General features: G+C 42.1%; 1 protein-coding gene across 7 annotated transcripts; it reads left to right on the top strand.

The window, feature by feature from the left end:
* The first annotated feature begins 97 nt into the window (after positions 1 to 97).
* KCNJ15 (potassium inwardly rectifying channel subfamily J member 15) lies at positions 98 to 27,763 on the top strand. 7 transcript variants are annotated; one of them, XM_035115895.3, is made up of 4 exons: positions 98 to 236; positions 573 to 644; positions 10,048 to 10,185; positions 24,236 to 27,763. In XM_035115895.3, the coding sequence occupies exons 3-4, from the start codon at positions 10,169 to 10,171 to the stop codon at positions 25,377 to 25,379; spliced, it is 1,161 nt and encodes a 386-aa protein (XP_034971786.1). In that variant the 5' UTR covers positions 98 to 236; positions 573 to 644; positions 10,048 to 10,168; the 3' UTR covers positions 25,380 to 27,763. The 7 variants fall into 7 exon arrangements, with proteins under 7 accessions (XP_034971786.1, XP_034971788.1, XP_034971787.1 ...); XM_035115896.3 differs by lacking the exon at positions 98 to 236 and adding an exon at positions 314 to 446; XM_035115897.3 differs by lacking the exon at positions 10,048 to 10,185.
* Positions 27,764 to 27,979: the final 216 nt, after the last annotated feature.

Below are 27,979 nucleotides of genomic sequence, written 5' to 3'. Positions count from 1 at the left end.
TTGGGCAATAAGGTCATGAAGGGACTTTGATCAAGTTTCTTCAAAGATTAACTGACATCCTCTGAAAGTACATCAGTTTCTTTTCAATCAGGTATTTGCTCAGCTCCTGACAGGGTGTTGAATTCATTAGAATTATACGGTTTCCTGGTCTTCGCTGTAGGTTTCCTTAAGACATGCTGCTGAAATCACAAAGTCTCCTCTCAGATTCCTTCCCTCCCTCTGGCTTCCTCACTCAGGTAATTCCAACTCAGAAAAGGCTCTTTCTAACTTGCTTTTGACTGACAGCAAGTACGAGGGGACGCTGGGTGGGAGTGTGGAGGGGAAGGAGGGCTTTCAAAAGCACACACAGATACATTACCTGAGGGACACACTTCTTCAAGGAAGGGCCATCCAGCTTGACATGAGAGTAACTTCAAGAAAGGAATCTGAACTTTGCTCTTTTACAGGTAAGAGGAAATTATAAGGAGGAATGCATAGTTCCTTAGCAATAGCTGAACAACATTGCACAGAAATGCAAAGCTGATGGTTAAGACTTGTCCTGATTATTTCTTTTTTTAAAATCCCTTTTAAAGTTACTCAAACTCTCTTGGAAGCCAAGCTTGCTGAGTGCTGATGAAATTCTGTCTGGGGAAAGAAAAATAAAGGTATGTCGTTCTTGATGGGTTATCCTGACAATCTGAGGTGCTACAGGATGGTGACGGTGATAAGTCCCTGAACTTTACTTTGCCAGTCCTTTTCTTGGGGCATTGGTTTTTTTTTGTTTTTTAAAAAGGTTTCCAAATGCTTATTCTGCTCAAAGACCCTGGTGTTGTTTTTCTGTTCACTTTTCCTTCTGATTTTTTTTAAAATCATACTTAATTGCTGTATTTCTTAACTTGATCAGAACTCTTTAATGTCTCTATTAACTATGTGCACAAGAAGGTATTGCACAAGAGTTTTTGTACTAATTATAAGGAGGCATAAAATATACAACACTTGCATGAAGAATACGACCGCCTTATTTCAAAGCGTATGAAAAGTGAGGTAGAATTGCAAAGCCCACCACTAATTTGCGGCAACTTGGTCATATATCCACTTTTAGAATGTACGCCTTAAAACAGATTTATAGCAAAATTAATATTTTCCACATTGTGCTAATTCCAGAAAACAACAGATCTAGATGTTTAATGTGAAATGGGAAGATGTATGCTATTTTTAACTTAAACGGGTTAACCTTTTTCTGTTTGATTTATTGATATAAATTGTGTCCCTTTGCTGCCTTTACTTTCAATATCTCTACCATTCATGTTTTAATCCATCAATCTTAAACAGAGGAATGAACATTAAACAATACCATAATAAATAAATGCCTTAGTTCGCAACTAGATAAACATCTTAGTGCACAGCTTACTTTCAATTCCCATTCATTTATAAGGCAGAATTAAGCACATGATTACATTTCTCCCATTAAAAATAGTGAGATATAGAGCTTTTGATTTTGCTAGGTTTTTTCAATAGCATTTTGTGATTTCTGATATACTTTCAAAAGTGAGAAAAGCTCACTAATCAATGTTAATTTGTAAGTTTATTTTTAAAAACTGTAAATAAAAATGCTATGGCCAGGCATCTATTTGGCCACACAAGGCCTAGAGAGAGAAACTGTAATCGTTGGCCTGAATTCTTTAACTACATATATATTGTTTTGTCTGAGATATGATATATCTATGCAATTGAAAAATTTGTGTGCATGAAGTGTTGATCCCAAACATTTAGCACATCCTGATGTATCTGGGGGAAAATATAATAAGATCCATCCTAGACATAACACAGAATACGGCAGAATACCAAGTTTAAGAATTTTAGACTAAACTACTTTAGATTGTTGCAGGTGAGAGGCAATATTTTGGACTACTCCCTGCACTTTAAAAATTGCCTAAACCAGCACATTATGAAGTTTTAACATTGTAGGGAATTTAATACATGCAGGAAATCATTTATGTAAAGCAATCAAATTCATGACAAATAGATGTACACCCCCATTGAATTCTGAAATGGTACGGTCCAAAATTCTGCCACCTAAATCGACCACTTCATTCTGTGCATGCCACTTTTCAGTCAAAGGTTCTCTGAGGCAGCTTACAACACAATCTAACAAAATTGTAAAAATAATGCCAAGCAACCCTGTTCCTTTAACTAGCGGTGGTGTCCAAAATGTGCTTCCCTCACAGCACCTCAGGGTGAAGGGGGGGGGGGAAGAGTAAGAAATCAAATAAATAACAGTAATTTGCATTGCAATTTGTAAACCTTTGGTGACAAAAAATCCAGGGGGAAAACCCAAAATTGTTCAAGAACCATTATGGTAGGTGTACCACAAATTGTCTCTGGCCAACTCAGAATTATGCTACTTCTAACAAGTACACAAGACACACATCCAAAGACTGTACACATTTTTAGATTTGGCTTGGACAGACCTAAATGTGTCCAAGGTTCAGGTTTTGTATCCAATCCTGGTTAAAACAGGTTAAAGCAGATCTTTTAAACTTGTTCAGTCAAGCAAAGAAATAAGTCAATGTGGCAATCATAAACTCGGGGACTCCAAACTTCTTTTTTGTTTGTCCTGATTTTATAGATAGTGCTGTTTCTTCCACTTTATTGCCCCAGATATCTTTAGCTAACACAGACAGCCGGCAGCCTCTGGTAAGAAAGAGAGAGCTTAAACCTTGAAGTACCAGACGGTGCTGAGGTGTTGAGCCAAAAACAACAGAAATTAACTATTCTACATACTGCCATGAGACTGTGTGTTTCAAATAATTTTTGGCTTTAAAAAAATCCACCTAAGTAAAATATTGGCATTTGTATATTATTTCCCCTTTCTCTCTTGCCCCAAAGAATTTTTGTCTCTATATGCAGAAATTAAACACAGAAATATACCAAATACAAGTTTCTGTATTAAAGAGTTAAAATCAAAGTTTGCCGTCTCACAGAGCTCATTAAATGTCAAGTGCTTGAAGGCTGCTGCCCTGCTGTTCTGTTCCTAACCTACTGGAAAGAAGGAACACTCATGAATGAGTTACTACAGACGCAAGCAGCACTTTACTATTTTGTTTCTACAGCATGGGAGACCCCGAGGAATGGCGGGGAAGGGAGAATAAATAAGGGAGAAATTCCTGCTCATTGAGAATGGGGCTGGGGCAAACATTCCTCAAACCAGGGGTAGCCAATGTTGGTGCCCTGAACGTAGGTGTTGTTGGACACTAACTCCAATCAGCAGAGCCGGTGGTCAAGGTGGGCATTGGAGTCCAGCAACAATCTGGAGGGTAACACAATGGCCACCCCTGCCTGAAACCCTCCAGTACAGCAAGTTGGTGTGTGTGTGGCAATTTGCTGTTTCCCCGAGTTCTGTGTGAGAACGGGTGGAACATTGGGGTTGGGTGCACATCCCCTAAACCTAGGGACCCCCTGCTCCAGGATCCTAGAAGCTATTATATGGAACTGTCCCTTTCATGTGAAGGGCTAGTTACAGGTAGGTAGCTGTGTTGGTCTGCCGTAGTTCAAACAAAATTTTAAAAAAATCCTTCCAGTAGCACCTTAGAGACCAGCTAAGTTTGTCATTGGTATGAGCTTTCGTGTGCATGCACACTTCTTCAGATACACTGAAACAGAAGTCGTTCAGTGGAAAAGAATATGCTTCGTTGTCAAAAGGTCCCAGGTGCAACCTTTGGCAAATCAAAGTAGGACTGGGAAGGACCCCTGCCTCAAACTGTTGCCACTCAGTGTAGACAACACTGAGCTAGATGGACTGAGAGTCTGACTTGGCATAAGACAGCTTCCTCTGTTCACAGCTTGTGGGAGGAAGGTTAATTTGTGCTGGAGAAAGTGCTTTCCACTTCAGTCTCCATTAACCACTCACAAAGGACCCTTGAAAGTGAAGAAGGGGGCAGACAACCCCTAAGAGTTTAAAGGACTGCAGGGAGAGGAGAACTGGAGTTGGAGATGTGTGTCACTCATCTTCCATCTATTTCCTTCTCCTGTTAGATCATAGCTACACCACCCTGGTTCAGGGTTGGGAAAGAATTAAGCTCTGCCCTGACCGTATTGAAACTTTGCTGTTGAACAACTCAGATTTGAAGAGCTAAGCTCCTTACCTAGTCCCAAACTAGAGTGGTAAAGCGTGGGGAGGGAGAGATGATTTGTACATCTTCAACCATAACTTCTTCCCACTTCAGGATGCTGTAAGCTCTGAAGGCCTCTGCACCTTTTGCAGTTCCAAGAGTCCTTTGGAAGGTTTGTTTGAATGGGTGGAAGCACTACTATCCCATTATCCACACAAAATGAGTGATTGAAGGTGACAGACCCCCTCATACCTTAAAGCAGGCATCCCCAAACTTCGGCCCTCCAGATGTTTTGGACTACAATTCCCATCATCCCTGACCACTGGTCCTGATAGCTAGGGATCATGGGACTTGTAGGCCAAAACATCTGGAGGGCTGCAGTTTGGGGGTGCCTGCCTTAAAGGATCCTGGAGGAGGCAGAATTAGGACAGGGGTGCATGGTTATAGCATGCAACTCCTGGCCCCTGTTTCACTCCACCCAATAAGGACAAGCAGGCTGCTTGCTTCCTTTCACCCTGTTAGCCTAAGTGAGGGCTTGCACCTGCTGTCTGCCTTCACACTGCCAAAACTCCATCACCCAGCCACATCCTTTAGTCTTCCCATTTGGGGTTTCTTTCTATGATATTTTTCTGCTTACTTGGGATTTCTGACTGTCCACACCATACATTTACAGCACATGGCTTCCCCAAAGAATCCTTGGGGTTCAAGGGTGCTGGGAATTGTAGCTTTATGACATAGCTACACTTCCCAGAACTCTTTGGGGGGAGCTATGTGCCTTAAATGTACTTTAAAATATGGTGTGGATGTGACCTTCTGCTGCCCCATGTGTTTGTCTAATAGGGCATGCCTACGAGTATGATGCATGGGCAGAATCCAGCCAAATTTAAATCGCCTTGGTGTCCATCAGAGTTACTTATGCTTTCTATCACAACAAGAAAACTTCTTAGCTTCATCTAGACTGTTCCTTGAGTTTCAGGGCATCAAGGTCCTCTATAGCTAGAGGCAGATCAGTAGCATGGAGCAATGCCTTAGGTAAGTCTTCCCTTGAAAAATGTTGATGAATGGCTTTTTGCTCAAGGCTTACAGCCGTATTTTAGGCCAGGGGAGGAATTTTCCACCAGGTCAAACTAGCTAATGACTTGGAGAGTGGCTGTGGGCTTGTTGTTGGACTTTTTTCTTTGAGGGAAGGCTTTGTTTAGCTTCATTTGCTCAAAATATTTGCTGAAATATCACAATATTGTAGTGATATTGTGCTGCTGGCACCATAAATCAGGGCACCTGTTCTCTGCTTGTGGTACTACCAGTCCATTGCCTGGATGTGGTTTGGTGGCTAGACAGGATAACTAGATTCCCAAGACGGCACTATATAATCTCACAGATTATTTCAGCAGCTATTGCTTCTAATACAGGAAAGATAAAATGCCGGCCAGCCCTATCTTCATACATATTAGTTGCATTTTGTTTTTCCTGTGTCATGCAGATGATTGAAACACACGTCAAAATAAAATTCCCTGGATAGCACTGGTTAGTGGTCAGTTAGGTCTCAATGCATCACTGCACATTTACCAAATTTGCAGTACAAACATACGTGGCTGCTCAGAGATAAGCTCCACTGAGTTTAATGGGCTTGCTCCCAGGTAAGTGGGTATCAGGTTGCAGCCTTTGATGAACAAAGTGGGAAACCAACAAATAAACTAGCTCAGGATGCTCCTATGCTGTCCAATCAAGAACCACATACAGTGTGTGAGAACAACAACAACACTGTGGTACTGTAGTTATCAAATTCATCATATGTATTTGAATCTAGGTTTAGCAATCATTTGTAGAATCTTAATGGCCACTCCTTGTATGCTGAATTTCCACAACTGCACTGCCATATCAGTGTTTATGTTCTGTTCCCACCAGTCTCAACCCAGCTGATATCCATCATCAGCCTTAGTACATAACTGAAGTATTTGGCAAAGGCTAATATTTGTTGTTCTGTTGCAACAGGTGACTTGGAAAACACCATAGTAGGTTCCCACCTTCCTTTAGTCCTGGAAAAGTCAATGAAACACACAGTTATGTGTTCAGATTGTCACATTACCATTGCCTGGATCTGATTATAGAAATCTGCTCAGCGACAGTGAACAGTCCTACATTATTTAGCACAATCGTTTCAGGACTCAGCGTTTGACGTTCTCAAGATCGTTGAACCTTTGAGCAGAGACAGGACTGTAAAAGAACAGTAATAAAGATAAGATAGCATGAAATGTAAATAAACAAGCACCACACCACCTCATTTTGCAGAAGTTATGTGCAATTGATAATGCAGAGGTTTTCATCTGTCTTCTTTTGAAATGTAGCATTGCAAAACTTTCCATAACAAAGGATAGTCAGCTACCACCTAATCCCCAAATTATGTTTCTAAAAGCATTCTGAAGGTTCTTTGATGTGTATTCCATGGAAGGGATTTTGGCTGTGCTGGACTCCATTGTTTTCTCTAATTTTTAGATGTTGCTCACATGCTTCAGGACAGTTAAGCATGCATTTAACTCTGCAATAATTGGAACCAAGCCCTTCACTGACACACAACCATGGGTGTGTGTGTGTGTGTGTGTGTGCTGTTATAGAGATCCCACCCCTCCTTCCCATTACATTAATAGGAGCTAAGCTGAACTAGATGGGCACAGTTTGAACTAAAACAACAGCAGGAACACCTAGTTGGCATTACTGCATTGTTTGGGGCTCTGGAGGACAAAAGTGGAGCAAGAAAAGCAAAGAAGATGGCACATATTATCACAGAAGACTAGCAAAACTTCCCTACGGGAAAGCCTTACATTTCCGAGATGTGCAGGATCCTGCTGTCCCTGGCCCCAAATTGGTCAGCAGTCCTACCCAACACCAGAGATGCAGGGGAGGGGGCACACTCTGTTATGCTGCTCAGAAGGGGGGATAAACACACTGACTCCATTTGCACATAGACTGGGAGGTTGAAGAGGTATTCCTGCCTCCTATAGCAACAATTTGCAGCTCCTTAGGAAGCATCACCTTAGGCAGAGTAGCAGTAGTGTAACACAAAATAAAGCAAAAAGATGACTCAACTCTTCTTAGGATGTAGAATGAGACCTGGTGGAACTAATTTTATTTGATGGCTCTGACAGCATTTGCTGCTATTTCCCTCTCCCCCATTCACCAACCCCTGCAAAAGAAACAGGAAGAGGCTGCTGGTTAGCTGGGCGCATGTTTTGCTGAGTTTAAGTTCTTTTGCCTCTCACTCTCTGTTTTCCTCAGCCTGCTTTGCCTTGTTTCTTTGATGGGCTTGCGGCCGTGCGTGTGTCCCTCTCTACCCTAAGCCATGATTTGTCCCCAATCTATTGGCTCCCTACAACCTGACTGCCTTTTCTGGTATTCCTGCACTTGATTCTGTGTTCTCTATGTCCTGGAAAAAATGCTAAACCTGTCCTAATCTAAGCGAGAACTTCAAGGTCATCTATAAATATGCTCCATTTATCCCCTGGCACCTCCAGCCAGCTTTTTCTATTTGCTCTGAAGCATGTTTCCTGCTTTGAGTGGAAGTAAGACCTACCTATTGAATTTAATGGGACCTACAGCCAGATAGGACTGCAGCCTTATTTGCATTCCATCTCTCCCTCCAACCAAGAACTGGTGAGCATTGTGTGGCTATCATAGCTGCCAAGTTATCCCTTTTTTAAAGGGATTTTCCCTTATGCTGAATAGGCTTCCTCGCGAGAAAAGGGAAAACTTGGCAGCTATGGTGGCTATTGACCATGTTCAATCCTCCAAATAAAGTTGTACTCCAGCAAACTTTGGGGTTCCCTCTTGTGGGCTGATAACTCCCTCAAGTGGATGTCATTTTAGCTACAGAAGGCCCCTGGACTTTGAAAATAGGGGAAAGTATGGATGCGGGTGGTGCTGTGGGTTAAACCACTGAGCCTAGGGCTTGCTGATCAGAAGGTTGGCAGTTCGAATCCCCGCGACGGGGTGAGCTCCCGTTGCTCGGTCCCTGCTCCTGCCAACCTAGCAGTTCGAAAGCACCTCAAAGTGCAAGTAGATAAATAGGTACCACTCCAGTGGGAAGGTAAACGGCATTTCCGTGTGCTGCTCTGGTTCACCAGAAGTGGCTTAGTCATGCTGACCACATGACCTAGAAGCTGTACGCCGGCTCCCTCGGCCAGTAAAGCGAGATGAGTGCCACAACCCCAGAGTCGGTCACAACTAGACCTAATGGTCAGGGGTCCCTTTACCCTTTACCTATGGGTTAGAGCAGTGTTGAAAGCCTTTGGGGATCTTTCTTTGTTTTATTTCCCTGACATGCTGGCTGCATCTTGAGAAAGAGATTTAGGTAAGCTCACAACGAAAGCTAGCATCCAGCAGCAGGCAATGTCCATGCAGAGAAGGAAAAGCATCATTGTCGGTGGGCTGGTCGTTCTTCAGCCATGCTGGTCTGGAAAGTCAAAGCCATTCTGGAGGTAAAGGGGGAGTTATCACCTGAAAACAGTGCCAGTATGTGGGCTCCTTCAACTCAGCTTCCACAAATTCATCCCTTGTCTCCTATGCTTCAAGCATAAGCATAAGGAAAAGACAGCCAAGCACTCTGCCTTTCATGAAATGCTGAAATCTATTAACTTGCTTTTCATTAAAGAAAGGATGTGAAGCTGCAGCTGAAAGCTATCATTTCATTATGGAAAACTCAATAGTTTTCCCTGTTGAGCTTTGATGTTTTCACCTCCCTCATAAAACATCAATGAATTCAAGGGACTCATTGACATAGTATTGAACTGGAACAAAGAATCATGGCATCTTGCATTCTTCTTGTTTTATAATTCTTTTGAAACATGGTCACTTTCCTCTGCTTATTTCTGGAAATCATACTCAATTTCAGTGATTCTTGTAGAACAGAGTTTCACTTGCAGGCTACTTGCTCTGAGACGCTTTCATGTTTCACATTTGAACCAGGTAGAACCAAATTCCACTGGAGCATTTTCCTTCCTTTATCCAAGAATGTGCAGAAATGGAAAAAAGGGGGGCATTTTTTTTCCGTTCATTGCATAGAGAGCAAGAAAACTTGGCACATTCGCCAGCCAAGTACTGGAATTTGGGTGGGTCTCGGAAAAAGCACAGACTTCAGTGGAAAACATATATGGGTGTGCGTGTGAAAAAGTATTTTAAACTATAAATTGACCACATACATAGATTGGTGAGAAAAGCTATATATGTAAAAATAATCTAGAAACGGATCATGAAATATTTGCTAGAAGACAGGCCGATTTTTTTAAAGAGTTTTGTCCTAGGAAAGCAACATGGGCATTTGTGAAGCTCAGTTATATTAATGGATCCCCAAAGCTGTATTAGTTCTTAGAAGGAGGGAGGAAAGCTATAGACTCCAGTTGAATGTGTAAACAGAATTTTTTTTTGATTGGAAATGGGAATAGATGAATCAGTCTGTTTCTGGTCAGTGACACTCTTGTAAGTGTTCAATCATAAGTCCATTCCTTCCTGTTTCTGCATTAAACTGTACTGTGCTGTTTTTCTTTTGTTTTTCTTTTAAAAACCCCCACAAAAAGTCACATTTAAATATGTTTGGTTTCCCCCCCCAAAAAAAAATCTCTCTAAAAAAATACAATTCAACACGTGTGTGTGTGTTACAAGATTTGGTATGGACTCTGATTCACTGCTTTCAGAAGCAGCATCAATAAATATGTGCATGCATAAAAATACGCACATATTGTTCAGGTTCTTCCTTTGAAATGAATTGGCCAGTCAGTGTTTGCATGTGTTGTGTGTGCATTTGAGCACCTGCAGTTCTCTTGACTGGGGCAAGGCTGGTGTCAGAGACTGATGTATTTAGGCACCTGCTGGTATCCAGCAGTTTGCAGAGATGTCACATTGCAAAGACCCCATTAGCTCCTGCTCCTGCTCCTCACTGTTGCCACTTTCTCCTTTGTTGTTGCAGAGAGGATGAACAAGTGCAGTAAGGAGGAGGAAGCAGCCACTGCCATTGCTCACTAGCTCGCTGGTTTTCTCCTTGGCAAACAAGAAGGCAACATTGGCAAGGAGAGCAACAGCAGGTGACAATGGCAGCAAGGAGGAGGTAGGCCTGCATCGAAAGGGACCTTGCCCAAAGGACCAAAGGCTCTGCCAAATTGAGAGCTGGCAATGAGCCATGGTCATGAGTGAGGGGCACCAGCCATAGATTTTGTGTAGGCCGCATGCTGAAGCTTTAACAATCTACCCCAAAGTTTATTTCAGCTGATTGTTAATCATTCCCTTTCCTTTGTGTACATAAACAGTAATTCATTCCTTGGGTTTCTTTGTATTTAGCGTATGTGTTAAATGAATGCAAACATTTTCATATTTTTTACCATGTGTCATAAGATGTGTGTTTAGCACAGGGGTGTGTTTAGCCTCGTGAACTGGGAAGGCTTCTCTTAAAAATACAAAGGGATTGAATGTCTCTCTTTCAATTAAAAGCCATGCCAAGGTACAACCCTGCTGGTTTTTTAAAAATGCAGAGTATTTATGCCTTGGGTGTGTTTCAAGATAAGTGTGTGAAGAGTAGGGATGTCAGAGAATTCAATAAATGGGCAAGGGGGCAGAAATGGCCCCAATTCACATGTTCACCCAAGGTCAGGAATAGAAATCATGTAAGCAATCATGTAGCAGGATTTGCTATAACTGTTTTTGATGTTTCCCTTCCACTGAAATGCATTGAAATTAATTGCATAATTAATTATGTTAGTTTTGTCCATAGCAGTTCGAAATACAAAAAATGAAGGTTTTAGCAGAAGCCCAATTGTGGAGAGATGAAACAAGTGCTGATTGTGAGGAACACAGAATGGGACAGAAATTGCTGCTTCCATACCTCCATAATTTCTTCAGATTAATTTCCGAAAGTGTGCCAAGGCTAATATACCACTCCATATATTATGGATGCCTTGCCACTCACCCCACCGTGAGGAGCTGCTGAGCTCAGAGGCAATGGCTCTAGATCTAGATAAAGTTAATAATGCTCAAGTCTCACTGAAATCAGTGGACAAATTATCTGTTGTAACCAACTGAAACCCAACTGATGTCCGTGGGACTTAGTCATGGTTAACCATCTCTGGACTGGGATCCATTTCATCCATTTCGTTTTGTGTATCTTGCCAGGGGGAGCTTAGCCACTGATGACTTCTGGCTGAAATACAGATCTTGTTGTGCCCTTCACATGGCACATAAAAATTCAAAACACTGTGGTCTGAAGGGTGAAATTCCTGGTGGGCCTGGACAACTCATTGTGCCTTAATTCCTCCAGCATAAAATAATCTACTTCATGGGTTTGTTATGTAAGGGCAGCTAGTCTTGAGTTTGGGGACCAAGGGGAGAGTCCTATGACTAAGACTACTGGGGATTGGCTGACTGTGTAAAGTAGAGAAAGTGGTAGCTTTGAGATTATCAACAAAGCTATAAACACAGAAGGTTAAGCAGAGGGATAGGAACAACCATCCTGAGTTGGATATTAGCCACAGTAGAATGTGATTTGGGGGAATTAGTGAGGAATAGAAGTGGGAGGGTGTGGAATTGGATGGATTGCAACTGAAACAGCTTGATCCTACCAACTAGTGCTGGCATATATGTGCAGGATTAGACACAAGGGCAGATGTGCACTAAAACATTATAGCATTAGAGCATTATATGGCTGCATTCTTATGTACCTAGAAGTAAGCTCTGTTGTACACAGTGGCATTTACTTCTGAGTAAACATGCACTGGATTGTGCTGTAAGAGGATTGTCCTCATTAACCCCCCAGTTCAATTGTCACCTTAATAGCAAACTCCCTGGGTAGACCAGCCAAACTTCTGGCGTAGCTATCCTCTCCATCTGTAAAATGGGGATACTGATATTTTCTGATCTTAAAGGCTGTTGTAACAGTTACTGAAACTTTGGGGCACTGTGGATCCAGTGATATTGGTGTATCCCCACGGATACTACATATAGTCTAGCCTGAAGTGGCAACTGAGATTGCAGTTGACAGGCAGTGCAGAAGAAAATAGATGCCTTTCTGATGTGTATGAAATCTTGATGTGAAGACGAGTCTCAGGAATGAATGAACAGACCACTGAAACTGGTGTAAGAAGTGTCTAATGCGAATGTAATGCCTGCATTGCTGGGGGTTGGACTAGAAGACCTTTGGGGTCCCTTCCAACTCTCCAATTCTATGATTAAAAACCTGTGGGCTTAAGGAAGGGGGTGGGAAAGTGCCCCAGATTTAATGAAACAAAGCATTCCAGTGAATCTGCTTAGGTAGTTTTCCACAGATCCATTTCACTACTGTATTTGCAGTACTCTTAATTTAATGTGTACAAAAAGGCCCTCATTTTCCAATGACTTTTCCTTTATGGGTGTTAATGCCATGGTGCAATTCAGAAGTAATCATAAACTTGTTATCGGAACTCATTATCAAAAAGCATTGCTTTATATGGCTCATATGTTTTGAAGTCAAAAATCAATTCAATGAACGCTAACTGCAGGATGTAAAATTGTGTGCTAAAGAGGTAAAAGTTTTTCCTCCTATATTTGCATGTGATAATTTCTGAGATCCTGTTATATACTGTATCTGCATCCTTTTAAAACGCTGAAGCAGTGCTGATACAAAGCGAAACAAAGACTTAATGAAATTTGACACATACACATGAAAAGTAGCAGCCCACCAAAATTGTATCTGCTACAACTCAGGGTGGCCATTCTAAGGATGGTCCCCATCTGCCAATGATCAGTTTCTTAGTTTTCTAGTCTTACCTTCCATTCACCACATTTCCAGGTCACTGTGTGAATTCATTTTTTTATTTTATTTTTTGTTCTCATAAAAATTCATCAGCATCTTAGTATGTGTTTTATACATTTTTGTCTAATACATTTTTGGAAGCAATTTCCCCTCCTATAAAGCATTATAATTATATTTTCGCTAATATGAATGTTTATGCACATTCCTCTCTAGTTTGTAATTTTTTGGTTGATGAACTGCACTATAAAATGAGAAGGCTGTATTTGGAAGTAAAGCTGTGTTTTGGCTCACATACTGTATTGTTGCAGAAAGTGCAAATGGGGTGAGTTCACATTTAAATACAAAACAATACTGAATGTCTTTCTCATCCCTAAGCCTAACAGATCTGGCAAAATAATGAATTATAGTTCATTAATGAAGAGTCTCTCTGGAAGATTAATCACTGCAAATTTTGTTAGCAGACTGCAGAAAATACCATGCCATACTATCTACGACAAAGCTACAAAACAAAAATGTGCTAAAATTATTGAAATACATGTTTGGATTCAAGAATCCACTAGGCTGGCCAGCATATGAAATAAAACAATGAAACAATTTTGGGAAGTCCCACTGAATTCAGTTGAAATTGATTGAATAGTCTGGGAATCCACATTAAAATAACAACTCCCCCAATGATGCAATGTTTGTTCCATTTTTGGATGGCAAACCAGGAATCCAGTGAACTCCTGGATCCATTCTAGCCCATACCTGCCATTGGAAGCTGCTGATGCAAAAATGTCCTGGAGCATGAAATGTATTCATTAATAACTAACTGCTATAAAAAGACAGGAATGTCTCTCTCTCTCTCTGTGTGTGTGTGTGTGTGTGTGTGTGTGTGTGTGTGTGTGTGATTGGCACACTGTTTAGATATTAAGCCAAACAAGTATGCGCTACTTATACATGCCTATACTGTAGTATTATCAAGCAGTGATTAATAGTAATATTTATAACAATACAGTTTGGGGTGATGTGCAGCATAAATCTTTAGGTCCAAGTTATGCAGGGTTAGGTAAAGGTAAAGGGACCCCTGACCATTAGGTCCAGTCATGGACGACTCTGGGGTTGCGGTGCTCATCTCGCTTTACTGGCCGAGGGAGCCGGCGTACAGCTTCCGGGTCATGTGGCCAGCATGACTAAGCCACTTCTGGCAAACCAGAGCAGCGCACAGAAACGCTGTTTACCTTCCCTCCGGAGCGGTACCTATTTATCTACTTGCACTTTGACGTGCTCTTGAACTGCTGGGTTGGCAGGAGCAGGGACCGAGCAACGGGAGCTCACTACGTCGCAGGGATTCGAACTGCCGGCCTTCTGATCGGCAAGCCCTAGGCTCAGTGGTTTAACCCACAGCGCCACCCATGTCCCCTTTATGCAGGGTTAAGCCTGGCATTATTCATCTTGGCACACAACTTGTAATAACTTTCCATACATAGCCCATGTACTGCGTTGGTTTCATATTAACAGCTGGAATATTGTTAATGAGATGTTTTCCCCAAAGAATCCTGGGAATTATAGTTTGTTGAGGAGTGTTAGGAGACCACTGTTCTCCTCACAGAGCTACAACTCCCAGAGTGGTTTAATGGTAAATTCCTCTCCCCAGGGAACTCTGAGAACCCTTACCAAACTACAGTTCCCGGGATTCTACAATTTCCCACAGTTGCTTATAGTAGTAGATATAGTAGATGCTGCCTTAAATATATAGTGCAGATGGGGGCCTTATTCTTTGTAGCACTGATAGCTACCCTATATGCTTTTAAAGAACGATAAACAAATGGGCCTTCATGCACACGGAGAAGGCTGATGCCGTGGATCGCTGAGAGATAGCAGTAGAAAAGACCAACCATTCTGGGCAAGCTGTTTTAATTGACAGGAGAATGGGTATGCTGAGCTTAACAGATCGCCAGACCCGGGGGGGGGGTAGCAGGACAAGGCACTTGTCTCTGTGTCACTCTTAATTAATAAGTGGGAGTCTGTGCAGGCATTGAAAAGAAAAGAGAGATTAGAGTATGGAGAAAGTGATGCCAGGCAGGAGGCCCATCAAAAATCAAGGGGAAAGGGGAAACTTGAAACTAGACCACTGCAAGAAAGCTAAAGGCTGGGAGTGATGCCTGAGTTTTGTTCTTGGCTCCCTAGGCAGTCATTACAGGGATCTGCATATGACTAGGCTCCTTTCCTCCTATGTAAGTAAAATGGGGATATAGATACTTGCCTTCTCTGCAGGACTGTGGTTAGGATTAATTAATGTTTGCTTAGCACTTTGAAGATGTAAATTGATACAGAGCTGAAATGCTCAGTGTTGTTTTTGCATGGGCATGCAGATGATAAAATCTCTTGGTGACCTGCAGTTCAGATCTGGCACGTGGAGCTGCAGGAATGGAAAGTTTAGCCCTGTTGAAACGCTCTGTCTTAAAAAGGCAGGTAATATTCACACAGCATGAACCGGGGCAAGGGTGAGAGAGAGGGAGAAGTGGAAAATCACTGATCTGTTTTGGATATCTAGCTGTGTAATGAAGATCCACTGTGAAGGTGTCTGAATTCAAGGAAGTTGGCAATAGAGAAGCCAAAGGCCTGAGTATGTTGCAACTCCGGAAACGTCATTCATAAAATAAAACGTAAAAGAAAAAATCATCCGCTCGCAGCAGGGAATGGGGGATTCTTTGTGTAAGGTGCTGTCTCTATTCCAATAGCTTTGTTAGAACTCCTGCTGCTAAACAAAATAGCAGATGTAAGAGTCACTACATTTTAAAACGGTTTTGATTTCCATGAAAAAACAATCCTGGTCAACCAACATCAAATGTAATACAGCCTTCTCTTTGGTACACTAAATAACAATAGCAATTTGCAAGCCTTTCACTGTTGTATGGATTGTGGCAGTAATTCTAAAAGCTTCGCCCATTCATACATCTAACAGAAATCAATAGGGACGTCTCCTAAAATAAATAGTTTATGATGCCAAGCCATATGCCCTAAACCTATTTGTACATAAAGTCTCCATGAAGACATTGAAAGATATTGTTTGATACACCAACCTTCTATCCAACAGAAGGCGCTAAACAGAACTATATGAACATTCTTTGATATCCAAGAGGTTATACTGTTTTGTTTTTTTTGCAAATATGTAATTGGAATATATTTATATGCCTGTGAGGAAGCACAGCTATTTTAAATGCCGAAGGTATTTTAAAACATTGAAGTTTATGTGTTGATTAAGGTTAGCTAGTACCTGCCACAAACACTTGTGTTGGTAAGACATGGGTGGCACAAGTAACTGAGCCACAGACTGCAAAATCTTGCTCAAAGAAACACAATCAGCTCAGGAAATATGGACACACCAGCCGTAAACTAGTATATATCACCCCAAGTGCTGTTTGACAGTGGAACAGACTCCCTTGAGAGGTTGTGTACTCTCCTTCCTTGGAAGTTTTTAAGCAGAGGTTGGATAGCCATCTGTCATGGATGCTTTAGTTAAGATTCCTGCATTGTAGGGGGTTGGACTTGATGACCCTTGGGGTCCCTTCCAACTGTAATTCTATGATCATGTTTCTGTGCACAACAGGCAGGGCAAGCATTGGGATTCTCAGCACCTTGCCAAACTACAACTCCTGTAGCAAGTGCATTTCAAATGCAAAACTGCACGTGCTCAGAGTTGTTGTTGTTGTTGTTGTTGTTGTTGTTGTTGTTGTTGTTGTTGTTGTTGTTGTTGTTGTTTTTAAGCAGTGTTGGCAAGCTCTTTCCCTTCCTCCGAACGTATCAGTTGTAAAATATGGATTGTTGGTGTGGGAAGAGAAATGATAATTGTGGGCTTTGCACGGCTGTTTATAGCTCTAACCAACACCATCATCAGACCATTAGGTCCAGAGTACAAAAAAATCCAGCTTCACCACTGCCCTGCCCATATCTTCCAGGGATATACGTAGGCATCTATTTTATTGCGATCTCTGTCCTGCCCCAACCTCACAATTTTCATGGAAATGTTCCCCACAAATAGTTCATTTATTTATGAGATGGCCATGGAAAAGAGATATCCATTCTTTTATTTTTGTTCTGTGTCACAGCAAAAAAGCAGGGGAGCATTTGATGACTGATGTGGCAAAAGGAAATCTTTTCCATCTCAGTTCAAAATTGGGCTGGAGAGCTCATTGGCCTCACTGTACATCAAGTGACATTGACAGGGCTAAGAAAGTGGACGGCACATTTCTGCGAGTTAACTGGAATATCCAGTCTTACGACAGAGAATATTGGAACAAACAAAGCAGAGGTTTGGAAAGAATGCAATCTTTCATGCTTCCAGGCAGAAGTCAGTCAAGCTTGGAGGGAGGAGGTGGGGATGCAACTAGCCTTTGAGGATAAGTTTACTGCCTGCCTCAGGGTCTTTTCCTAGTGTGGGTACCATCATTGCAACAAAATTGAGTATCCAATGGCCCCTTGTGGCAACCAGCCCCTATTCTGACAAGCATGGCAGAGGAAAAGGGGAGGGGGGATACTTCTGCCAAGGGAAAAAAATAAACCTCCATGGATTTCTGTGGGCTTTAAGGATATAAACAACAGGAATTCAGGATCACATGAGAAGAGAGATGATGAAAGAAACAGAGTGCAGGAAGTTGGGGTGGGGTGGGGGGAAGCCAGGATCGGATGGGATCCATTCCAGGATAAGAAAGGAAGTGACTAAAGTGGATACGTGAATGTTACCTAATAAAGAAACACAAGTGGAAAGAGGAAGGCACCAAGGACTGGTGAGATGCTATTCTAATGCTTCTTTAACAGGTCAGGAATTCAGAAATGCAGAGCTTTATAACCTCGATAATAAGAGAAGACACTGCCTTGACACACAGTGAGAAAAATGCTGAAATCACAGGAGCCAAGTGGCCAAGAGTGAGGCTGTGGGTCCTTCTGTACAGGGGCAGGCTGATGCTTGGGATGTAAGAGAGAGCCTGGAGCTACTTCACCTGAGGCACAATCTTGGGAAAATGCCTTGCATTGTTTTGGAAATTCACAGCTTAATCCTCACTCTGCTATGCCAGAGGTGAATGTGGGCTCATTAAACACGTGAAGGCCCTAAAAGCCCTGTCCTGGGTCCCAACTAAATTGGACAAGAGGGCCTGATAACATTGAAAATCAAAGGTCAAGCCACGAGGGCAAATTGAATGGCATACTTGTGGGTTGCTCTCCATGCCTGGAGCTCTCTTCTTCTTCTTCTTCTTCTTCTTCTTCTTCTTCTTCTTCTTCTTCTTCTTCTTCTTCTTCTTCTTCTTCTTCTTCTTCTTCTTCTTCTTCTTCTTCTTCTTCTTCTGGCTTATCACCCCAAGACAATGTAAGACTTTAAATATTATACTTAGACATGTTTAATGGCTGGAGGGGGGATTTCTTCTCTTGTGATGTGTGCATGTGTGCACTTTCTTTTAGACTTTTAGACTTTAGGCTTCAGGAAATTCTGATGCATACCAGAGTTGCGAAAAAGGCGTATTCCATGCTAGGGATCATTGGAATAGAAAATGTAACTGTTCACATCATAATGCTGTTTTCCAAATCTGTGGTGCAGCCGCATTTGGAATGCTGCATTCTGGTTCCCTCACCTCAAAAAGGATAGAGTTGGGAAAGGGTCTGAAAAGGACAACCAAGGCGATGGAGCGACTCCCCTGTGAGGAACAGTTGCAGCAATTGGGACTTTTTAGGTTAGAGAAAAGTAACAAGTAAGAGATAACCTGGTATAAGTTTACAAAAGAATGCGCTGCATGGCATGGAGAAAGCAATAGAGAAAAGCTTTCCCCCCTCTCTTGCGGCACAGGTATTCCTGCACATCCCATGAAGCTGAATTTTGGAAGATTCAGGACAGATAAAAGGAAGTGCTTATTCGCACTGTGCATGGTTTAAACTGTGGAACTCACTCCCACAGGAGTCAGTGATGGCCACCAACTCAGATGGCTTTAAAAGATTAGACAAATTCATGGAGGGCCAGGCTTCCAGTGGCTACTAGCCATGAAGTTATGTTCTCCCTCCACTATCAGAGGCAGTATGCTTCTGCATTCCAACTGATGGGAGTCATAGTTGGGCAGAAAACTGCTCTGCTAATGCTCTGCTTGTGGGTTTCCCACAGACATCTGGTTGGCCACTGTGAGAACAGGGTGTTGGACCATTGGCCTGATCAAGCTACCTTGTCTTGTGTTCTTAAGAGTCAATAGATGGAGATGGAGGGGCGAAATAAGGAAGCAGGAAGAGTCTGTGCAAGCCGAGAAGGAAAAGGAAAAATATATCGGCAATACAGTATATTTGATGTTTTATCGCATTTTTAACATTCTGTTGGGAGCTGCCCAGAGTGGCTGGGGAAACCCAGCCAGATGGGCAGGGTATAAATAATAAATTATTATGATCATTTGGATAGGGTGGGGGCACTGGATGGTTACATGTTCCTGTAGCCTGACATGTGAGTGCAATGATGGACTGGATGTGGGCTAACAAGCCAATATCTAATCCATAAAGGCTGTAGCATCTACTCTGCATGCAGAAGGTACCAGTCTCCATCCATGACATCTCTAGGTAGGGATGGGAATGCCTCCTGTCTGAAACCCTGGAAAATTGCTGCCAGTCAGTGATGAACCAATGGTCTAATTCGGTATAAGGCATTAGATGTGTGTTTATAGGTTTGATCTGGCAGCTCTCCCCCTGGAAAGGCTATATGGAGTAGCAATCTGAGGCAGTCTTGGCAAGATACCAGTGTGCGAAGAGACAGTGTTAATTGATAGAGGAATCATAGGCATAATTTCACACAGAAACATATATGGTTTGGTCAAACTCGCTTGCTCGAAAAAACTCAGGGGCTTGAAAGAAGATGGAAGGATTTTAATAGACTATTGGATAAGATCTGGACCTGATTGATTAGAAAGCACTGAATATAAGAGAACTAAGCTTTCTGAGTCTGAAGTATGGGAAGTCAAATTTAAATTTGTATAATTCGGCAGAAGATTTGGATTAATTGTTTAATTGATATTTGTATAATTTGAAAATGGATTAGATGTTTAAATTGGAAAATCTAATAAAAATGTTTATTAAAAATAATAATAATTCAGTATAAGGCAGCTCCTGTGTTTCTATTGTCCATTTTTTGGGGTGGTTGTTGTGTGTTTGCTTGAGGATTGCCTAATAACCTTTTTAACTGCCTCACTCGGACACTGCCTCAGGATTATGGTGTTCCACCAACCATTTGGGGGCAGCAATCCCCAACCTGGTGCCCGCCAGATGTTGCTGGAATTCAGCTCACACCACCCCTGACCATTGACCATGTTGATGGGAGCTGTAGTTCAACAACATATGTAGGGCACCAGGTTGGAAACAGCTGACTTGGATGTGCCCACCATATCTCTTTCCCCATCTTGTTTCCCTGGAACATATTATGCGAGATATTTTGTCTTCAATCTGCATTCTAGTTCCAGGTCTGTTTGTTTATTTAAAAGATTTCTAGACTGCCATTCATCCATTGGATTCCAGGGTGGTTTTTTAAAAAAAATAAACATTACTTTAAAAAATGAAAATACAATAAAGCAGAGTTTTCCAAACTGTGTGTCACAACACGTTAGTGTGTCAGCTGCAGTGTGTAGGTGTGTTGCACACACTGGCAGAGAAAGGAGGTGTGGGGTGTGTGGTAGGTGCGGTCCGCCCCAGGTGTCATCCCTGAGGGGGGTGACATCGCCACCCCACCTCCCTGGGATGCTCGCCCCACGAGCAGCTAGCCCCGCCCCCAGATGTACAGCCAGAGCAGCTAGCTCCACCTCTGGTTGCGCGAACACTCCCCATGCTGCTCCTGGGGCTGGAAAGGGGTTAGTTTAATCTCTGGTTTGCCAGTAAAATTGAATTACAGTGTTGCAAAATGATGCATGTCTAAAAAGTGTGTCAGCAACCTGAACTATTTGGAAAGCTCTGCAGTAAAGCTTAAGTCCATCAAACAATTACAGACTGGGAGGCAACAAAAACTTTTAACAGCTAAAGCCAGACTAAAGCAATATAATGCTTTATAATGTCTAAGCAAATCAAAGTGTTTTAAGTCGCTGTCATGTTGGCACCAGGAAGGAATTTTCTGTGGAGGGAATTCTAGAGCTGGGGCACTATTGCAGATAATGGAATGATTGAATGACCCTCTTCTTAGTGCCTACATAATGCATCTGAGCTAAGGAGGGTACTTAGAGAAGGACCTCCACTGAAGATCTTATGGCATGGGCTGGCTGGTATGCAAGATCCTCTTTTAGATATTTGGGTTCGAAGCTATTTAGGGCTCCAAAGTTAAGTACCAGCCTGTCAAATAGGATTTGGGAGCAAAATGGTCACTCAGTGTAGTTCTTTTAGGATTGGAGGAATAGGACTCCATCTGACAGAACCAATGAAAATTCTGTCTGCCCATTTCTGCACCAATCTGAGCTCCTGAGTCATTTGCTGCTAGGAAGCAATTAGAAAGTTGATCCCACTGCCACCATGTTCCTTGGCACTTCAGGAGATGTGTTTTGCTAGGAGCTCCAAGTGGCTTGTTGCTTGAATGACTTGTTTTGATTTGTACTTTGGAGTAGACCCATGCAGACATGATGCCTCCTCACCAGAAGACATGCTCTAAAAGGGAGTTTTCACCCTGTCTTTTCAAAGCTGCAACTCTTCTCCTGCAAGCTGATCTCAGCAAGCTACTTGGGGTCCAAGTTGCCCTTCTAATGGGCTAAATGCTCCTTATTGTGGCCACTTGTGCATTGTCAGAAAGGAGGAAATGTATCACCAATAGGATGACAAGAGAGGCTACCAATTTAAATATAGAATGCATTTGCTGATTTATATGTAGAGATGAAAATTAACAAATAATTGTGATAATTTAAATAGCAATGCAATGCATTTGGCCATAATGGATCAATAACCAGGTGGTTTGTGTGTTCAGTCCACTAGCTAGGTGCTTGCTGTTGCTGGGAGCCTTCAAGGTCCCTACTCTCCCTTCCTAGAATTATTTGTGTTTAGACTGGATTCATACCAGACCACCCTTCAAATGGAGAACTCCCTCAAACAGAAGACTGCCTTTTGTAAAGGATGCATGGTTAGTCTAGCCCTCTGGCTGTCTCTCACCACCTCCACCTCCAATACTTGAGGTGTGAAATTGACTAGGCCAGAAGGTTTCTTATTTCCATGATCTGTTCACTAGGAAGGGATCCAGTTTTGAGAGGTAAGCTGCATCCCTCTTCATTAGTGGATTTACGCACTCCTGTTGTGGCAGGGGCGGCTTGGTTTCTTGTAATTCCTGAGTCATGTTTTTGCACGGTGGACTGCAAACACCCAAAAGGGTATGTTCAAAGAAGAAATGAGGTTTACAGTAGTTACCTTGGCAAATTAATTCTTGCCCTTGCGTGACTATAGGCGGCTCCGTTCAACAATTCCTTATGGGTTCACGGGCTCTGTTTTGCAGATGGAGCTTCTTCACCCCCACTCTGGTCAACAGCACAGGGGCTTTTCCATTCATTTCCTACTTGTGTAAAGGAATTTACCATCTTCTCCCAGTGGCAAGTATGGATGACTCACACCCAAGCTCCATTCGTACGTCAGAGAGAAAGTAATAAGATGCAGGATGAAGGGCAAACCTTGGGGAGCTGAGAGAAAATCTGGTACTGTCCATTGGTTAAACAAACAAACAAATTTCTTGTCCACAGGTTGTGAACAAGTACCATGCATTTCTTCTCAAATGATTTTCCGGGTTGGGATTTGTATGCCATTATCTAAGCTACATTTCCTCCTGCCCATGTCTCAGTTGTTAGTCTGTTGAAACTAAATAGCATTTTCTGGTGGACTGCCCTTCCTCCTCCCTTTATTGTTCTTGCTCACATCATCAGGACTTTGTCTTTTCCTCCGGACATGTTGCAGTGTGTGTGTGTTTGTGTGTGTGTGTGTGTGTGTGTGTGTGTGTGTGTGTGTGGTGCTGTTTTTACTGTCACACAAAAGTTCTTTTACTGGGATCCTTGGTGTATTTCCCCGTCTCCGTTTGCACTTTCAAGAGTTGTCGTATGTGAGCTGGTTGAGGAAATGAAAATAAACACAAATTTACCTTCAGCCTGCCAGAAGTTACTCAGTTATGGGTGTAAACATAAATATTCTTTTACTGACAAAACAGGAAAGTTGCATTAGTGAATAATTACATTGTTATCCTGGGTTGGCACACATGTCTACTACAAGTACGTTGATTTCCAGAAATGTTCTTTTAAGGAGTTACAAGGGAGAAGTATTTCTCTCTCTCTTCTGTGGTTCATAAAAATGAATCACTTATTAAAGTTCTCTCTTGAAGCCAAACAATGGAACAAAACAATACTAGCTGCATGAATTGCCAGAGTACAAAGGATGCATGGGTTTTGTTTTTTTTGTTGGAGGGGGGTGTTAGCACAGGAAGTTTTGTTATTGGAAACTCCTGCTAACTTGCTCTGGCCTTGTGCTGCGTAACCACTGTCTTGTCGTGGAAGCCGTGTCTTTTTTTGTCCCATCAAGCTGGCAAAGACAGGCACCTCCTGCTTTTTGTGCGCTTTGTTCAGTCCTGGACAGAGGCACACTTCATCTCCATCTGCACTGTGCTAGGATTCACAGTAAACAAACTTCGAGAAACTTGTGGTCCAGTCCCTTCTGTGTTTGCTAAGGGCAGGGCCCATTGCTAGAAAGCTGAATTTGTGAATTGCCTCCTGTTTTTTCCACTGACTCTTTGAAATTGGAGAGGCCTATGATGTAAACAGCCTTGAAGAGCTTTCAGGTGCAAATATTTCTTTCTCACGCTCTTTTCTAGGCATTCACAAGATTGCTTGCCTTTATTTCCCCTCTAACACAGCTAGGCATTGAGGACTTGTGAAAATCGAAATGATTTTCTTTTTAAAAATCTTTCCCTCCAGCATTTCTAAGGGAGACATAATTACAGAACTGATTTGGAAAGTCATAGTTAAACTGGTCTAGTGTTAATGGAATATTTGTCTCCTGAGTGGATCACATTCAGTAAACTAATGTTGTTATTGGGTTTTTTTTTAAAAAAAGAGAGGCCTGTCTTCTTTCCATAATAATAAATATGAGAAATATTTTAATACAATGTAGGACTGAATTGAAAAAATTACTTTCTGGACTCTTGAGTCAGGTCATTTATATTGACATGAATGCCAGGGAGGAAATTATATTACTTTCTGCTTATGAAATTAACTTGGTGCAACATTGCATGCTGATGCCAGAAACTTACAAAGTGTAGCAGATTTTTGCCCATAAATATGGAATGTAATCATAATCTGGTGATTTAAATATAGAGTCTGTTTTATCATTGCTTTGTTGCTGTTCTTTTAAAAAAAACTATTCATCTATTTAGGTCTAGGACGCTGACAATGGAAGCCACGCAGATCAATATGTCACAAGCGCCGCTAGTGAACGGCAACATCACTGCTAAGCCGAAGAGGAGCAAACCTCGTGTGATGTCCAAAAGCGGCCACAGCAACGTGAGGATTGACAAGGTTGATGGCATTTACCTGCTCTATCTTCAGGATCTGTGGACCACAGTCATCGACATGAAGTGGAGATATAAACTGACCTTGTTTGCTGCCACTTTTGTAATGACTTGGTTTCTTTTTGGAGTCATCTACTATATCATTGCCTTTCTTCATGGAGATTTGGAAGGGAACAAACACCAGCACAACCAGGCGCCCTGCGTCATGCATGTGAGGTCACTCACCGGAGCATTTCTCTTTTCTTTGGAGTCACAGACTACCATTGGCTATGGCTTCCGTTACATCACAGAAGAGTGCCCTCATGCCATCTTCCTTTTAGTTGCTCAGCTGGTTCTCACCACCTTGATCGAGATCTTCATCACGGGGACTTTCCTGGCCAAAATTGCTAGACCCAAAAAAAGGGCCGAGACCATTAAATTCAGCCACTGTGCTGTCATCTCCAAGCACAATGGGCAACTGTGCCTTGTAATCCGAGTGGCAAACATGAGAAAGAGCCTCTTGATCCAGTGCCAGCTGACAGGGAAACTTCTCGAGTCCTACGAAACTAAAGAAGGCGAGAGGATTCTGCTTAACCAAGCAACTGTTAAATTCCACGTTGACTCCGCAGCAGAAAGCCCATTCTTGATTTTACCTCTGACTTTTTACCACATATTGGATGAGAGCAGCCCTTTAAGAGATCTTTCACCCCAAAACCTTAAAGAAAAAGAGTTTGAACTGGTTGTCCTCCTGAATGCCACTGTAGAGTCAACAAGTGCCGTCTGCCAGAGCCGAACATCATATATCCCAGAGGAGATCTTCTGGGGTTTTGAGTTTATGCCTGTAGTCTCTCTCTCTCCGAATGGGAAGTACGTTGCAGATTTTAGTCAATTTGAGAAGATCAGAAGATGTGCAGATTGTACCTTGTACAGTATGGACTCTGAAAAGCAAAAACTAGAAGAGCAATATAGAAAAGAAGATGAGAGAGAAAGGGAGCGCAGGACAAGGTTTTTGCAGCAAAGCAATGTTTGATTTCTCATCCAACACCAACCACAACAAATATTTATACAGCAAGAATTATCATCACCCCCCTTGAAAATGGAAGGGCATCAAAAACTCATCCAAACAGGGGTGGCTTCACAAATAAGACATTTTATTCTAGAATCCATGAAAACCAAGTACACTATCTAGATCTGTTTCCTATTTTTTAACCCTGAAAAGGGCTTATTGAGAAACTGATTTTATTATAAAGAAAAGGTCATAGCAGATTGAATCTGCCCCCCTCTGTTTGTCCACCTGAAATAGATGGTCCCACCAATCAAGACAGCAGTCACCACTCCCTTCTCCGTTCATCTGGGGCGGAGGAAGGAAAGGGAGGAAAAAAGCATGGATAACCCAACCTAGGGGAGGGTTTTCAAATGCGTCAAGTAACCATCCTTGTGGACAGCAGGATCCAGACTCAATCTAGACTGAAAGCAGCATGTTGAGGACAAGCAAGAACAATTCCAGATTAAGGGAAAAAAACAACATTTTTGTGCTACAAATGGGTTAGTGTGTGTACACAGCCTAAGATGTGGGGCGCATTCACCACTTTTGCATCATTAATCAAAGTGGTTTTTTTTTTAAAAAAAAATCAAATGACTTTTATGTATAGGATGCTGTAACTGAGATGAATATCTTTAAGGAAGCATAGATAGTAGCCTTGTACCGAGTCAGACCATAAGTCCATTGAGCTCAGTCTACACTGATTGCCAATGACTCTCAAGGGCTTCAGAAAGGGGGTATCTCCCAGCCTTCACTGGTGAACCTAAACTGTACGAGGTCTCTTATTTCAGAGGCAGCAGCTCCATTGTAAATACACAGCTATAGACTTCCCCACTCTAGGAACATAGGAAATGTGTTCTACTGAGTCATAGGTTTGTCTAGATAAGTATTGCCTGCACTGACTTGCAGTGGCTGTCCAGGATTTGAAACTGGAGATACAAGATATTGGACCTGCTGAGAGAGCCATGGCCTCTCCTTGTGTCTTAACACTCTGCCATACAGCAATTTTCATAGCAGATTGATTTTTCAGTTAACACATTTGAAGTTCAGTATATTGAACAAATTTACTCGCGATATTTATTTGATATAGATTAGCCATATAAAATAGGATGAAAGAGTAGGTTCTGAAAGGTTATATATTCTTTGGTATAGTGAGGCAGCAATCCTCTTACACCTCCCTGGAAGTAAGTGCAGTTGAACTCCGGGGGGGGGGGGTGTTTACCTCTGAGTAGACATGCATAGAGTTACACTGTCAGTGTTTATTTACCTAGATTTTCATGCTTCTTAAGAAAAGGAAAATGTCATTCTGGTTGTGTCGTTGGAAACAATTTGAATGGCAGTAGACGGCAGCCTCTCAAATGACTGCCCAGTGCAATGCAGACTTGGAGTGTGGGGTTGTACAAAAAACAGCACCACCACCCCTCCAATAGCACCCACATCTCTTACAGACAGAAGGTCTCTCCCCTTGGCCTCCAGTGTAAATGTCTGTGTTACAGGGGAGGATTAGAGAACCACATCAGAAGAACAGAAGTGCAAGAACAGAGGGAGATTCTAATGTGGCACCCATAGGTTCTATAGCTCCTTAAAACACCCTCTTGGCACTCACCAAGGATGCCTCCACCTCCCTTTTTTTAAAACAACAACAACAAGCAAGCCCTGGGGTATAGGAGCTTTTTCTGGTTGTATGTTGAGAAGTTTGCCTGTTTTTCTGTCTGTGTTCTATTTGCTGGGGGATATACTGTAGGTATTTTTTTTTGTTTTCTTTTGATGATGGCCCTGAGGAGCACCAGTTTTTCTTCTATGAAATGGGCATGTTGTGGTGCTTACAGCAGCATCTGAGATTTCTAAATGTGCCCCTGCCCCCACGGAACAAGTTGGAGACACGCTGCGCTGGATTATCTCTTTCTGGCACAGCAGAGCAAGAAACTCAAGGGGAACCACACAAATATTACAACAATGGCTTAAGGGAAACAGTCATTTCCCTCTTTCCCACTTCACAGGCTCCTTCTGCCACTCTTTGCCAAAAAAAAAAAAAAAAAACCAGAAAGAAAATCAATGGCTCCAAGGGACAGTATAGTTTCTTCCCCATCTGCCATCGTAAATACAGCAATGCAGGTGATCAGCCTGTCATAGTCTGGCCAGAAATTCTATTTTGAATCCCTCCTCCTCCCCTTTTTAAAAGAAAGCTGCCATGGATATATAGGGATGGAGTTGTAAAAGGAAAAAGAGAAATGTATTATTGGGGAAACGCTACCGATAACGTTGTTTTTATGATATGACATGTATAAGCATTAGAGTCATGTATTTAAAAGTTCGCTTGCTTTGCTTTGGACCACTGTTTAATATTCTTAAATAAAGATTTCAGAAACATATGCTGTCAACTATTAATTTTTAACTGTTAGCCTGTTGTTACTGTTCATCTATCAGATAAAATTATTTTGATAGATTGTATCCCGGAGGTTGCCCATACAACACCCATGGGTGCCATGGCCTTCATGAAAGTCTCCATTTGACACAGCCAGACTCTGAGCTTTCATGTTAAAAAAGTAAGCCTCTATCCTTTGTTGAAAGAAAGTTATGAAGCAAAA

This window comes from Zootoca vivipara, chromosome 4 (genome assembly GCF_965207765.1).
Source record: "Zootoca vivipara chromosome 4, rZooViv2.hap1.1, whole genome shotgun sequence".
Classification (NCBI taxonomy): Eukaryota; Metazoa; Chordata; class Lepidosauria; order Squamata; family Lacertidae; genus Zootoca; species Zootoca vivipara.
The sequence above is the reverse complement of the archived record's forward strand: the minus strand, read 5'-3'. Positions and strand labels throughout refer to the sequence as shown.